We start from the raw sequence: 15,956 nt of genomic DNA, 5'->3' as shown, positions 1-15,956 counted from the left end.
GTTTTTGGTGACGTTTCTTGCGACAACCAACAGTTGAACAAAAAATTAGCCTATTACTACTTGCGGGCGAATCCCAGGAGTAATTCGCAATCCATTCCGTCACCTTGTGATACAGCAAAGTCTCTTATTTTACAGTTTGAGACTGATTGTTGTGTGGGACTGAGGGCAGAAAGAGGTATCTCGCAGCACGCAGCACTCGTGCAGCTGCTCTCTTCTGCACACCACGTCAGCAGTGGCAGCAGCAGCAGCAGGTATCAGCTGGCAGGTGCAGCTGTGGCTGGGCGCTCTCCGGCACGTGGAGCCCTGCATCTGATGCTGCAGCTGTGCACACACACGCGCGCACACTCACTGCAGCGCCCACTGCCTCAGGCCGCCGGTATAAAGGCGTAGGCGTGAGCGGCCGGCGCAGCGCTCATCCGCCCTCGTCACCATGGCCGCCTTCAAACTTCTGCTCCTCGTCGGCTGCATCTCAGCTGCCTGCGCCACAGGTGAGATTTCCTTCTTGCGCCTATCGTGCATCTATATATCTCATATCTGTCTAGTGCTACCTGGAGTAAAATACTACGGACTGTAGGGTGGACGTGTAGAAGGCTTTGAGCGATCAAATGTGTTTTTATACACTGTGCAGTCACACTAATGTGATCACCTTTCAAAAGAGGGAATAAACATCTTTTGCTGCGCGGACGGCTGTGAGACGTGCAGCCGGCCGCAGTGGCCGAGCGGTTCCACGCGCTTGAGTCTGGAACCGCGCGACCGCTACGGTCGCACGTTCGAATCCTGCCTCGGGCATGGATGTGTGTGATGTACTTAGGTTACTTAGGTTTAAGTGGTTCTAAGTTCTAGGAGACTGATGATCTGAGATGTTAAGTCCCATATTATTACCAAATATGCAGCAACCAGTCGCAAAACCATGTTGCTGCATATTTGGTTTACGGTCACTGCGCGACTTGGGAACTACATGGAACCCACCATTCATAATTCCCATATTGCTCAGAGCCATTTGAACCATTTTTTGAGACGTGCAGGAGGAGAACGAATGAAATTCTAGAGGGTACGGACACAGATGTGGTGGATCCACGCTGACTCCATTTTTGTGGCCAGTTGTGTTGGACTTCTCACCTGAAGATCTATGGCGCGTGCAGCCCGATCGAAGTGGTTGGACATATTCTCGATTGGGTTCAGATCCGGAAAAACTTGCTGGCCGAGAGAAAGGGTGGGGGGATATGCTGAACTCATCCTGCAGGTCTTCGGACTACGCACATACACTGCGAACCTATTGCCCTGCTGGTAGATGCTATCGTGCCGAAGAAAAACACGCCGGATGTAGGGGAGGACATGGACCCCAATGACAGATGCGTACTTGTATTGATCCCTTGTGCCTCCCAGAATGGCCCAGATCACCCAGGGAATGCAACGAACCCTTACGACGATTGTTGCAGCGAGTTTGCCGTCTGGCCGACGGAGCATAAAACGTGATCCATTTGGAAAGGCCTTATATCACCACTCAGTGGACGTGCATTTACGGTATTGGTGTGAAAATCCCAGCCTTCACGTGTGATGTAGAGCGGTCAGCACGGGTGCGTGGACCAGGTGTCCGCTGCAAGGCCCACACAGCTACGTTCGCTGAACGGTAGTTGAGCAGACGCTGTTGGTAGCCCCTTGGTGCATCTGGGTAGTCAGTTGCTCAAGACTTGCACGTGTATACGCCTGATCACATCTCCTCAGCCTTCGTACACCCTTGTCATGGCCCACGGTGCATCAGACTTACCTCACCGCCGGTTTTGAGTATCGCCAATTTGTCATGCACGGTGTGCTTTAACTATGGTCGTACGCGAACATTTCACACATCTGTTTTGCAAATGCATCTCAACTTGGCCCCAGAGGTAGCGATCGTGCCCTTTTGAACGCCAGATACGCCATGCTCCACTTCCGCATTACTGCAACGACTGCACTGTTTTCAGCATCCGTCCGACACGCTTCATATATCCTCCACTGCTAGTACTGCCACCCGCAGTCTGTGAGTGGTTACGAGTATTGACGTCGACCATAGACGATTCCACAAAAATCGTATCAAATCATCACATTTTCCGTTCTAAGAAGGATTGTATTTTCTTATACATCATAGACATTCTTTTGAAATATTACTTCACTCTTCATTAATTTGACTGGTTTGTGCCATATTTGTATATTTAGTCTGTATTTCTATGCCTCAGCAAATTTCGTAGAATGTACGAATCATTGGCATGTTATACGTCAAATCCATCTCGAAATTTTATATGGTGGGTGATATTTCACGTTTTTATCTGTCAGAAGAACGATCTTTTGTATTTGTCCATATTTACGATACTGGTAACATCACTCAAGAAGATATTAACGTTGAAAATCCTGTGTACTACTGATCATGACGACAGACCTGCAAACCATTTCTAAATATCGCTCTGCAGACACTCAAACAGCTCCTAAATTACCGAAATAATTACAGAACAGACATGCAAACTCCTCCTAAATAATGCAGTACATACATGTGCAGACATGAAATCAACTCAAACTATCCAAATAATGCATAGTGCAGTCCACAGACCCACTCTCAAAATAATGCAACAGACACCCAGACAACGTATGCAGACACCAGACACTGTCCCCTGTCCACTAGACCGCACATGAGTGTTCTGACAGCCACGCAAAGTGACACGGAAGTCAACTGTCAAACCATACACAGGTGCCAGTTCAAGTCAAGCATACATGAGGTGGCGATGTCCCTTTCATACTTGGTACCTAAGAAATTCCTCTCGAAATATCTAGGCACCGTTGCTGATGCGACTAACAGGAGCTAAGATTTATTTACAGACTGCAGACGCTCCAAGCTGGGCCATGTGCACGTGTGTTCACCCCTACCTTCCCTCTACCTGCTGTCTGGCGAAAACGCTGCAGAAATCCATTCCAGAACAGCACAAGCTGCTTTCTCCCTAGCGATTCTAATGGACCATGTGTAAAGTGTGGCTGACGCATTGCCGCGCGTAGCTACATACCATCACAAGTGCATCTAGCAACATTCTCAATGTTATACTGAAGCCACATGGCTATCTAAAATAATAAACAAGTCGAACTCTAGTAAACTGCATAGTGTCCCAGAAATACTTAATGTGAGCTTTTGTAGGAGTTTTCATGATGTCTCAGCTTGTATGCTCGGAAATCCTTGCCCTAACAGAACCTGTTTACGAAAATAACGCAGAACAACATTGAATGCACTCTCGCCAGCGTTCCTAACGTGATACCCTGTCCATCACGTGTTAACCTTCCTGCTTTCAACACACATAAATGTTCCCACCGCTACGTAGAGACTCCTATATCCTAGCACAAAGGATGTCTTGTGAATGAATCGAGCACTATGATTGGCTCTTATCGAATTTACCTGCAGAATTATTGATGCCGCCAGTATCGGAGCACCATCCACCTTTTCTTTCTTTCTGCAGACGAGACTTTAAGTGGTAAAATAATTTTGCACAGGTCGCTAAATTGCATTGACAGTTAAACCCCCAAAGTTGTCTACGGATCACCAAATACATAAGAGACTCACAAGAATACTGGAAGCCAGGAACATATTTACCAGTGTAACTACAATTAAATATTACGATTGCTTCTACAGTCTGACACCGATCGATGTACAGGTAATGTCTCCTTGTGGTGGCTGTGCTTGTGAAACGAATCTCAGTATCTATAGCCCACCTAATTTTTCATATAAGAAATCTCTCTCATACCCTAGTGGTTATCGATGTGCTGAATCAATACCTCCCTCACAATAGCACATGCACTCATTTTATCTTGTCATGCCACAACATAAACCACAGTAACTTTACAATGCAACATATACGCATTTTACACAAACAGTTCAGTTACCTTTTATATCTGTGCAGCACTCGAAAAAATTATTATATGCCTACACTCACACCGGCTATATTTCACTGTTCTCCTCAGTCCTAGGGAAGCACCGTCCGCCTTTTATTTCTTTCTACAGACGTGACTTTCAGCGGCAAAAAATCTATTTTACACTGATCGCCATATTGCACCAACAACTAAACCTCGCAAAGTGCCATACATATCGTCAAATATGGAAAGACTCTTACTCAATTACATTGCTCTCCCACTGAGGACAGGAGCTTGAATATTACAGTGTGAAACCAATCTCCAACCCAGCCATATATTACTGCATACTGTGTCGATGTAGTGAACATACAATTCATATTCTACACCATACAAAATCATCTCTTTTACATCAGAAAGCTGTCAGTGAATGTAAGTCACTCTCAGAAGTGTTGTGAAAAGACTGGCTCGTTTCCCCCTGGACACAAATGTGTTACTGTTTCTGGTCTGGATCTGCTTCCCTGCTTACTTTTTTCTACACACACCTCCAGAGTCTGGGATTACAAGAACAAATATATTTTCGCACGGTTTGCACACAGCAGTATCCTAGCAATCGCTCACGCAACATAATTCTGAAGATGCGTACTGGGAATTATTTCTCAACAGACCCCATACTTTAGCTATCTGGGGAGTGCTCTAGACCATTGAATAACTACAAACTTATTCCATCTGTGACGACCTTTATGTGAGAACTCGAAACAAATAAAGGAAATAGATATTTACACTTGCAAATACAGATGTCAGTGATGTAGCAGATTCCAAATCATCACTATAATCTGCAAAGTCAAATAAGGTGTTTCTCATGTCTAGAGAATCTGCAAACGTAACTTCCGCCTGATAGACACGCACTCCACAATCGATCTCCTCTCAAATAAATAAGGACGGGAAATGTGAAGAAACAGTAAACCGAACGTTCACATAGGAGGGAATAATGGCCCACCGCAAACACATGTCCATATTGAATCTCGTCAGATTTCCACGCGATCGCGAAAGCTGTCCAACACAATCTAAGTTTTAGTTCGCTATTAGGTCGTCTAGAGGACAACACGGTTAATTCATATACATTCCTACACTCCAACAGTCATCTCCAGTCTGACAGCTCCTACCTTTAACGGGAAACGTGAATCATCCCCGCACAGGTCACCGGCACTGCAGGCCGAGCACGCACAGGTAGAATGTTTATCCTAAGAAATGGGTCGCATACATTTTATCCCTGTACGCACAACTAAATGTTACGGTCGCAGTCTCAGTTGAACAACATTCGACAATGAGCAAAGTATTGGAAACACACTCTGTTGACGGCTGTGGCTCTGGGAATAGAAATATCAGTACCGTTCTTATGGCTTGACACACTCTTCCCATGCTATCACAGTACTCCAAATCCATACCTTACTTACGACTGGACATAGTCATTTCCTTCGCACATGTCGGAATACAAAAACATACATTTTAAGCCTGATTCTCAAATGCGACCACATCACAAACCCCTACTAAGTAATATATTTCGTGAATAACTGATCGTGGCATAACTGATGGTGCCATCAATAATTCGGCATAATAGGATGTTTTAAAATTTATGGTGCCACAACGCCTTATGGCCAACTTCAGCTGCACAGTACAGAAGAGAAGTCAGAACTCAGAACAGGGGCAGCCAAAAAGTCAGAGCATTAGCAGTGCTCGCTTTCCTGCCTGGCGTGCCTGCACGCGTGACCGCCCCCCTCCCCCCTCCCCCCCCCCATCGTGGCACACTGTCTGAGCTGTAGGTGGGGGGACAGGGAGAAACTGTTAAAGCACCGCATTTAAATGGAAATGTTGTCGTATTGACTTCAACTTGATTTCCTAGTTCCTCAATAACATAGAAAACAAACAAAACAAATTTTCAGTATTTTTTAATTACTTTTGGCGGGCTGAAGACATAATACAATTTTTGTCTGGTACAGACTGTTAGCATCCGGACAGAGGCAGACAATTTCACAGATTTTCGCGCTCGGGTTGTCACATAACTGTGACTTATTTAGTTTCATACTCGAAAAAAAAAATCTTTCACACACATACGTTGTTACAGCCGTAACCAAACGATGTAGACATCGTGGACAGTTTTAAAGTAAAAGCATTTGTCTTTAAAACGGAAATTACACTGTAGATCAACCAGTTACATGTGCAGATGTGCAGGTGTGTTTTCAGCTGAAATGGCAAACGGTCTCGAAAACGGATGTAAGAATGGCAGTGTCCACAAAAGTTAAGAAAACCATCCTTGTAACTCCTTCAAGGCCACAACGACTTCATCAAACAACGGGTCTTCTCTAACACCAGTGAAAGAGAAATGTATGTTGTTTTTCATCAGAATTTGTACCTTCTACAACGAGACTTCCTTTTCAAATGCATTTCCATGAAATAAGAAATAAGGTTCTCACCTGACTATGAGTCTGCAGTCAAGTTCACGTAAAATGCGAGGTCTGTAACAGCAGGTTTTAAATTGAAGCATCGTTCCGGGCATGGCCCTTGACTTAACCTGTGTACTTTGCAGTAATATACGAGGTGGTCAGAAACAGTCCGAGAAGCTTGTAAATGTGTTGCATAGTATGTCGTTCTGAGAAACAATTGTTAAGAAAAAACTCGATAACCTGCGCCTTTACGCAGTTAATTAGCAGTGAAGTTAGCAAATCAGGTCGTTGCGAGAGTAAATTCAAGCGGCCTGCCTGAGACGGCGGTGTCAAACGCGTTCTCCGTCTGGTTTCCTAAACCCAGACAGGAGATACAAAAATTGTACGTGGGACGTAGAACGCATGCCAAAAGCTGTCACTCGTCTTGGCCGTCACAGTGATAATGAGTACAAGATCAGAGTTTTCAGTCAGAGCGGTGATAGAAGCGCTCCCTACCCAACACACTGAAACGCCTCTCAGCGTATAATCACCACCAGATGTCAGTTTGACAAGTCCATCAAACCATAGCACTTGTTACTTAAAGATGTCTGCTCTGTGGATTACTTCTGCGCCCTTGTAAGACGATGGGTCAAGGAACTACTCCGGCAAGAGTAAACAAGAGAAGATATACATAAAAAGTATATACCTCATTACGGTTGTAGATGATATTTCCTGAAGATAGTCATATAAATCATCCGAGATTTAACTAATTCTCCATGTAAGGCACAGTAACAAATGATATATGTCCAAGCCATCTTAATGTAAACACAATACTCATATATTATAGCTGTAGTGTACTCATTACGAGCAGCAGACGCTGCTATGGCTCACTTGAAATTTAAAATAACTAATCGTCGTGGCTTTGCCATATCTGTTTCAGAATCGTCGTGGGACGGATTGAGAGGTGAGATAACCATGTCCGAGTAATGCATCTGCGTAAGTTAGAATAAACTTGCATCAGAGACACCGTATGCAGGTAAACTCTGTCCCTGAAAAGGTGAGGCTAAGCACGCATTCTCCTACGTTCACTATTACACTCTAGCCTGATGCATAGTACAAATACTTTCGTTACCTAACGTAACGCTTTGATTTTCCCGTATCACATTTTACTCCTTAGAACAAACAAAAAGGAATATGATGATCTAAAAAGGTAAGGCTGCTATTACAACAAATCACAAATATTACGACACCGGTGTGAATATAAGGAAGACATATTTTTCAGTAGTAGTCTTACGCAACCAGTTGGATCATCATCCACTTACCAATAATTCTTACATACTGTCAAGTTCTGGTCCTTGAACACGCAGCTTATTCCTTTGTGGGGGAAACAGAACAGCAAGAATATTTGTGGAACTGGACATACGGAATGAAGTTTTTGCGCTATTGGAAACAAACGTACGAAAGTTCAATTCCGTAATTGTAAACGGAAACCACGTGTGTACGTGTACCTCACCCCTCATGGTAATGTACATGTGTGTCAGTGAAAAAGACCAATAAAAAGGTATTAGCATGTGGACGTAATGTGCTGTTCCAGTCTCTTCTGTACCTAAGGTCCATCACCGTTCCCTTTAGATCCCTACGTAATTCGGTGCTCTCCGATACACACGATCGAACAGCGGAGGAGTGGTACTCAAGCGTCAACTTTAGGTTACAATATCTCCGGATGTAATTAACAGTTTACAATGCAACAAACGGCACTGATTACATATTTGTTTATATGTTCAGATGTACTAACAAAACTAACGGGGTTCCATTTAAAAAAACGTAGGTTTTTTTTCATCCAGCGGTAACGTTATGTCTCACCTAACTCTGCCACGTCAAATATCTCTGAACAACAATAGATATTCAAAAACGGTTTTCACCAGCATCAACGTACGGCAGGGGCTTAGGAAACCAAATACTATGCGAAATTTTAAAACGTGAACAAATACCGTTTTCAACACAAACTTGTGTGGACACCCCCTATTATTTCGTATGCAATCAATACCATGAAAAATCACAAAAATAATGGCGTTGGTTACATCGCAATACGTCAATTACATCCCGAAAAATTGCGAAGTTGACGCTTGAAATAAATGAAGCACACAGCTAGCGCACGTCCTGAGATTCAAGCGTGCACCTCACGCTGCCTGCCGGCCGGGGTGGCCGAGCGGTTCTAGGCGCTACAGTTTGGAACCGCGCGACCACTGCGGTCGCAGGTTCGAATACTGCCTCGGGAATGGCTGTGTGTGATGTCCTTAGGTTAGTTAGGTTCTGTATTTCTAAGTTCTAGGGGACTGATAACCTCAGAAGTTAAGTCCCATAGTGGTCAGAGCCAGTTGAGCCATCACGCTGCCTGTGTCAGGGGCTCACACAATGGGAAGGTATGCGCAATCTACTAAAATAAACAAGTAACACGTCCAATGCAAAGTTATGTTTTTCAAATTGTAAATATATGTTTATTCTAGCGAAATGACAACTAGAGCTATAATTAGAATTAACACACTCGAATTCACTTTGCTAAGCACATTTACTAGCGCCCTGTCGTCCACAGAAACTGTATTGTTGTGCAGCATAGAAAATACACCCACATCTTGACCAATGACACTGTGTTACGTCAACATATGTTCGAAGTGCCCTCCGTTTGCATCAATACATGTTTGGCTACGGCTAACGAGAGAGTGTTGCACAGATTGTAGAGTTTCTACAGCTGATATTGCCACACACTCGCAGTAATACGATGTCGCATGTCCTCTACTGTCGTTGGGGATTTTTGATACACTGTGCCTGTCAGTGCGCCCAAGAGAAAGAAGTCTAATGGCGTCAAGTCGGGGGACCGTGCTGGCCATCGCACAGTACCTCCCTGCCCCATCCAGCTATTTGGAAATGTCGCATCTAGAACGTCTCTGGAAACTTTTGCATTGTGTGCGGGACTTCCATCATGTTGGAACCACATTGATAGACGAGTTTCCAATCCTAGATCCTCCATGAGAAGCGCTAGTGTGTGTCGAAGAAATGATGCACATCGCTGTCCATTCAATGTTTCACTGTCAGAATAGGGGCCTAGAATATGATTAACAATGATACCGCACCAAACACTGACACTCCACCGTCGTTGATGAGCAACTTGGCGAATCCAGTGGGAATTTTGCACGGACTAGTAGTACATGTTCCGCAGTTTCAGGTTACCATGATTTGTAAATGAAGCCTCGTCCGTAAACAACGTATTGCTTAGGAATACTGGATTACCTTGCAACTGCTAAAGTGCAAAACGACAGAATGCAGTGCGGGATTCAAAGTCATTCCCGTACAGTTCTTGGTGCAGTGAGATATGGAACGGATGAAAGCGATGCCGATACAGCATTCTGCATACACTACTGTGGCTTATTCCTACACCTCGTGCAATTTCTCGTACACACCCCTGAGGATTGTGCGCCACAGCAGCCAGAACAGCAAATTCATTTCCATTGCCAGTCGCTGGCGTTGTACGTCGACGTTTTGTGGGAGCCCAGCTTCCTGTTTCCGTGAGTGTCTTGCATATGTCACCAATGGATCGAAGTGACGGACACCGCCGATCTGGATAGCGTTCAGCATACAGTGTCACAGTTGCAGCTGCATTTCTGTGACATTTGCCATAAATTGAAATAATATACAGGGTGTTACAAAAAGGTACGGCCAAACTTTCAGGAAACATTCCTCACACATAAATAAAGAAAAGATGTTATGTGGACATGTGTCCGGAAACGCTTAATTTCCATGTTAGAGCTCATTTTAGTTTCGTCCACCTACGCTCAATGGAGCACGTTATAATGATTTCATACGGGATACTCTACCTGTGCTGCTAGAACATGTGCCTTTACAAGTACGACACAACATGTGGTTCATGCACGATGGAGCTCCTGCACATTTCAGTCGAAATGTTCGTACGATTCTCAACAACAGATTCCGTGACCGATGGATTGGTAGGGGCGCACCAATTCCATGGCCTCCACGCTTTCCTGACCTCAACCCTCTTGACTTTCATTTATGGGGGCATTTGAAAGCTCTTGTCTACGCAACCCCGGTACCAAATGTAGAGACTCTTCGTGCTCGTATTGTGGACGGCTGTGATACAATACGCCATTCTCCAGGGCTGCATCAGCGCATCAGGGATTCCATGCGACGGAGGGTGGATGCATGTATCCTCTCTAACGGAGGACACTTTGAACATTTCCTGTAACAAAGTGTTTGAAGTCACGCTGGTACGTTCTGTTGCTGTGTGTTTCCATTCCATGATTAATGTGATTTGCAGAGAAGTAATGAAATGAGCTCTGACATGGAAAGCAAGCGTTTCCGGACACATGTCCACATAACATATTTTCTTTCTTTGTGTGTGAGGAATGTTTCCTGAAAGTTTGGCCGTACCTTTTTGTAACACCCTGTATAGTTTTTCTTCATTACTGAAACCCGGCTTATCGACTAGATGACGGCAGATTTAACAAGCCACAAGAAAAGAAGTTTTAATGTGGCAACGTATGTGAATTACGTTACAATATGAGAGCAGTTAAGCAGACCAGATTAGGAGACACTTGTACACTGAAGGTAGAGCGTGCCGTGGTGATATTGGTATGTTTACCGCAGAATACAGGCGCCAGTGAAGGCAAACCCTGCTCTGAGCACAGTATTACATGCGATATATTACGTAAGAAACTGTGACGCCGTTGTTATACTTTACAAGCCACACATTTGTGAATTTATGAGGTTTAGAAACGTGAAACCAAGTGTGTTACCACTAATTGCATCTCTAGTTGTCATTTCACAACAGTAAACATTAGCAGCAGGACATCCATCATTCTGATGCCGCATTATTGACACATTGTAAGAGTTGGACCAGTTGACGTAAGCTACAGCTCAAGAAGGAGCTACGCTATCCCCCTTTAGGAGTGCCATCAATGAAATATGGGCCACTGATGTGCTGTCATACAATACCACTCCATACATTAACACTCCACTGACGTAAGTCGATCACATCACGATTACCGGCAGCGTGAGCTGCACGCTTGAGTCTCAGGACGTGCGCTAGCTATGCGCTTCAATTTATTGCAAGCGTCAACTTCGCTTCGCGATTTGTCGGGATGTAATTGACGTATTGCGATGCAACCAACGCCATTATCTTTGAGATTTTTCATGGTATTAATTGCATACGAAATAATAGGGAGTGTCCATTTAAAAATACACAAGTTTGTGTTGAAAACAGTATTTGTTTACGTTCTAAAATTTCACATGGTATTTGGTTTCCTAAGCTGGTTCATGCTGGTGAAAACCGTTTTTGAATACCAATTGTTGTTCCAGAGGTATTTGAGGTGGCAGAGTTAGGTGAGACACCCTGTACACATACACACACACACACACACACACACACACACACACACACACACACACACATATATATATATATATATATATATATATATATATATATATATATATATATGTGTGTGTGTGTGTGTGTGTGTGTGCGTGCGTGCGTGTGTGTGTGAGCGTTTGCGTGTGCGTGTGTGTGTGTGTGTGTGTGTGTGTGTGTGTGTGTGTGTGTGTGTGTGTGCGTGCGTGCGTCCTCTTGTCAGTTCACGTCTCAACTTCGAACATTTATAATTATGTTTGTACTAAACTGAGTAGCGTACTAGGACTATAAAGAATACCTATACACTAAGGTGACGCGTTATGATGAATTTGTATGCTATCTTGCATGTAACGACATAGCCGGGAATACTACAAGGAAATTTTTATATCTCTCGTTGATGGATTGTGTCATTCCTATAATCTTCGTATTTAGAGCACCTGAGACATACATGAAGACTGAACATGAAAAACATTCTCAGTGCCATTTTCATCTTAGAACGCGTATCCAGTCCTTCTGTGTTCCTGACACACTGTTGCGTGTCCATTAACTTGTTCAAGTTTCCCAAACCATGGAGAAAGTGTGCCAAACATGCGTCAGTAGATGGTGCATGGCTTTCTGTGTCAAGCTGTGCTTCCTTTTGCAGTTCCAAGGACAGAAAAATATGAGAACCTGTTTTTGTTGGTTACAGCTCTACTAATTAAAAACCTAATTCTGTATTTCTGTACCTGTATTATCAAAAATGAAACGTAGTGCCTCAGTATTAACGGCACTGGCAACGAAAACTTCCTACGCGCTGTTTTCTGGAAATCTGACGTTTATCAGATCGTTGCTGTGCATAAAATACAAATTGATTCTTGCAAAGAAGAAAACAGTAAACGACCACTGTTGATACTGTAACGCTGTTTTGTCCACAAACAGCACCGTTACCTGTACAGAAACGAACGTTCCAGACAGCTGTTCACTTTTACATTACATTTGTTGTTCTTTACATAAATTGTTGGAAAATTTTTAAAAAGTTAATGTAAACGACAACAAATGTAATATAAATGCGAACAGCCGTCTGAAGATGAATGTATTATTTCGAAACTATTTGTGGAAATAAACAGCGTTATTAACAGTGGCCGTTCATGGTTTTCTTCTTTACAAGAAACAATTTGGAAAAACTTTCTTATTGGCAGTTAAAATCAGTTCGTATCCTGGTATGACCCAAAGAACATTATTAATAAAGTATTTATTTTGTACTTCGTCTCATCTTTTGAGCGGTAATCCGATAATCAGCATAATTCTGTGGCATACTATATCTTCTCAATATTTTAGATACAAATCAGTTATGTACATACAGGATACAATCATTTTTCATTCATCTGGTAATCTCATATTTGGCACTTAGAACGTTTTCCGTAATCATTCTTCATTTGATTTATGTCTTCAGTGGAGTCACCATCAGCCTCGCGTTAGGTGTTGCTGACAACACCGTTTCTAAGCCGAGGAGGACACGAAACGTATTAGATGGTCAACCAGCGCAGCAAGATTCCCTGCGTAGTTCTGTGGTGCAAGAAGGTCATTAGGAGGCAAGAAACACACTCTAAAAGAAAAAAAAAAAAAACATTAGCAATTCACTGGGACAGAACAATAATGAAATAAGACATTTCTTTCGAGTGGTTGCTAGGGTTACGTATAACCTTTTATACTCATATGAGCTACATTTTCTACCTATTTCAAAGTGGTGTTCGTCGAGTCGCTACATACTTTGATATGAAACACGAAACTCTCCAGTAACAAGGGGTGTGAGAGCTGCTGACAGATTACGACGTCACTCATCTAGCGTTGTAAACGGCATTTGCTATTCGAACCCCTGCAAACTCTTTTGTCTTCCGTGCACCTTTACTCTGAAATTATAAAAGATTCAAACTATAAACGACTCGTTCTTGTCTTTTCAACCAACAGTGCCGCTCCTGAGACGCAAAATGAAAGGAAATCACCTATGATGTCAAATTGTGACACTGTTAAGAGTACACCATTCAAGAGACAGAAATTAAGAGGCATATACATACAATATCTTCGAGACTTTCTTGAACTTTCGAAACAATTAAGTAGCTGTCCTGGAGACATGTACAGGGCACACACACATACACACACACAAAAGCACGTGCGCTGGCACATAGGTAGGACTGGAGCATCCTATCCCCCTGACTTCAGTAGGCCTGATCTGCGCCTACTTGTTCGCCAGTGAGGTGGTCCGTCCTGGGCCTCGTGGACATCTTCCACCTGGCGTCGTTCTTCGACATGCCGAAGACGGTGAGCGACGCGACGTCCGACGGCTGGCTGGCTGCCGTGGACTCCGGCGTCACCTCCAACGTGACCACCTACTGCATGGAGGACGACCCGCGCGTCTGCATGCTCTACGACGCCAACGGCGTCGCCGCCGGAATCGACGTCAGCGTGAGTACTGCCTTGCCTCGTTCTCCCTCTGTCTGAGATCTGCAGTACCCGACACCAGGGGCTCTGACGTGGAGGCGGACAGCGACCATAGCGCGCATGTCCTCACGGCTGCCTCAGACTTCGAGAGCCGGCACTTGGAATGCCTTGCATGGCGCCGTTAAAGTTGATGCAGACTCTTAGAGGAAATACGTTGCTTGAGTCCAGTACAGTAGACTAGACAATGAATGACTTAATAGACGTCGAGCGGATCACATTAGAAAAACAGCAGCAACATTGATGCGTTTGTCTGGGGACCTAATTCCATGGAAGAGTTTATAGGAAGCGTTTGTCAACCAGTTGATGTGAAACAGGTGATTGCAGCGATGTTGACCATTATCTAATAAGTACTACTCTAACGAACTTTTGGTAATATTCATTATTTCACAATATTATTTAAAATCGAACTTCATTCATAATCGATGTAGTTGAATTCCGTGAGTATTTCTTTAGAAGAGTAGAAAAATAACCGCTACCATTCACAATAGGAGGTGATTTTATTTAACACACGACCAGTTTCGGGCTTGTGCCCATCTTCAACTGTCTTCTATTCACGTACATCTTTCCATTGAGATCACTGTTTGTTTTTGATTTAAATAGTCGTTTCTAACAATGAGTACGGAAACATGTCCATGAATGTAAACCACTTGAACATGGGCACAAGCCCGAAACCGGTCGTATGCCACATAAAATCACATTCTGTGGTCATTGGTAGCGGTTATTATTCTATACCATATTTAAAGTTGTGACTATATAAAACACATGGAACAAAAAAATCAGTCACTCCGCGGAGACCTCGCGTCAATACCACTTTCATGCTTGTGAAAGACCCACAAGTTTATATAAGTATGTGGGAGCAATGTTCAGCCGAAGTGGCTCGTTGGAGATTGGATCCTGTGGAACTTGCAAGGACTGGGGGCCGCTGATTAGCCGCTGTTGACCCCCCTGGATTCCACCACCTTACCAGTAGCTCTTGAAGCAGATTGGTTTTACATCACACATATCCTAATGGCAGTTATAAGACGTGTGGAAGTATGGCCTATGGCCCTCGCTGACCACATAGCACATATCTGTGATACTGCTGACCCTTCTGCATATGGAGGAGTCGACTCCGCTGGAAGCAGGACACTAACCACATCGCCCCACAAGTGTGCAGGGACGTAGTGGAGACCGCATGGCACCAAGTTGTTCGGCATCACATTCACTTCAGATCAGCATTAACTTAATGCATCAAAAGTACAAAGCCAGCTCCCTGGCGGATAATGATGGTGTATGGTAGGGATGCAGCAAAATCCAATATTATACCATCCTTCGAGAGTGTTCCGCTATGCCTCCATCACCAGATCACCAGATGCTGATCAATAGCGCCAAGGTAAAGATCGTCGCACTGGTGATCCTTCAGCTACACATATCCACTATAAGGTCGTGAGCTCATGACAGTATGTCTCAGGAACGGCTTTCGATCCATCAACTTGGAACTTGTTGACACCATGTTGGACTGAGATCTGAAGAGAATTGCTGTCCCCCATAATGTGTCACCTGAGGCTTTCTTTGAAGGTCTGGTAGTGTCAATACACAAACGTAAAGGTGAAATCTGAATGCGAGACTACCAGCCTTTGATAATGCTTAACAGTGACTCGACAATTTTCACACAGCTTGTGGAAAACTGAATACGATGTTCAATCCACCACATCACTCCACAGCCCAAACTTCCCTAGGAGGTCAATACAATATCAGATCTGCTCTGTGCCAATACAGGAATTTAATCTTCC

The 15,956-nt window shown here is 43.8% G+C and overlaps 1 protein-coding gene across 1 annotated transcript in view; it reads left to right on the top strand.

Moving 5' to 3' along the window:
• The first annotated feature begins 367 nt into the window (after positions 1-367).
• The window catches only part of LOC126260950 (uncharacterized), a 62,026-nt gene continuing 46,437 nt past the window's right edge, over positions 368-15,956 (top strand). Inside the window, exons 1-3 of the mRNA XM_049958461.1 lie at positions 368-488; positions 7,225-7,248; positions 13,937-14,148. Coding sequence (XP_049814418.1) covers positions 431-488; positions 7,225-7,248; positions 13,937-14,148 — 294 coding nt within the window. The 5' untranslated portion in view covers positions 368-430. The remainder of the gene's footprint in view (positions 489-7,224; positions 7,249-13,936; positions 14,149-15,956) is intronic.

Source organism: Schistocerca nitens, chromosome 5, assembly GCF_023898315.1.
Source record: "Schistocerca nitens isolate TAMUIC-IGC-003100 chromosome 5, iqSchNite1.1, whole genome shotgun sequence".
Classification (NCBI taxonomy): domain Eukaryota; kingdom Metazoa; phylum Arthropoda; class Insecta; order Orthoptera; family Acrididae; genus Schistocerca; species Schistocerca nitens.
This window is presented reverse-complemented; position numbering and strand designations above follow the sequence as displayed.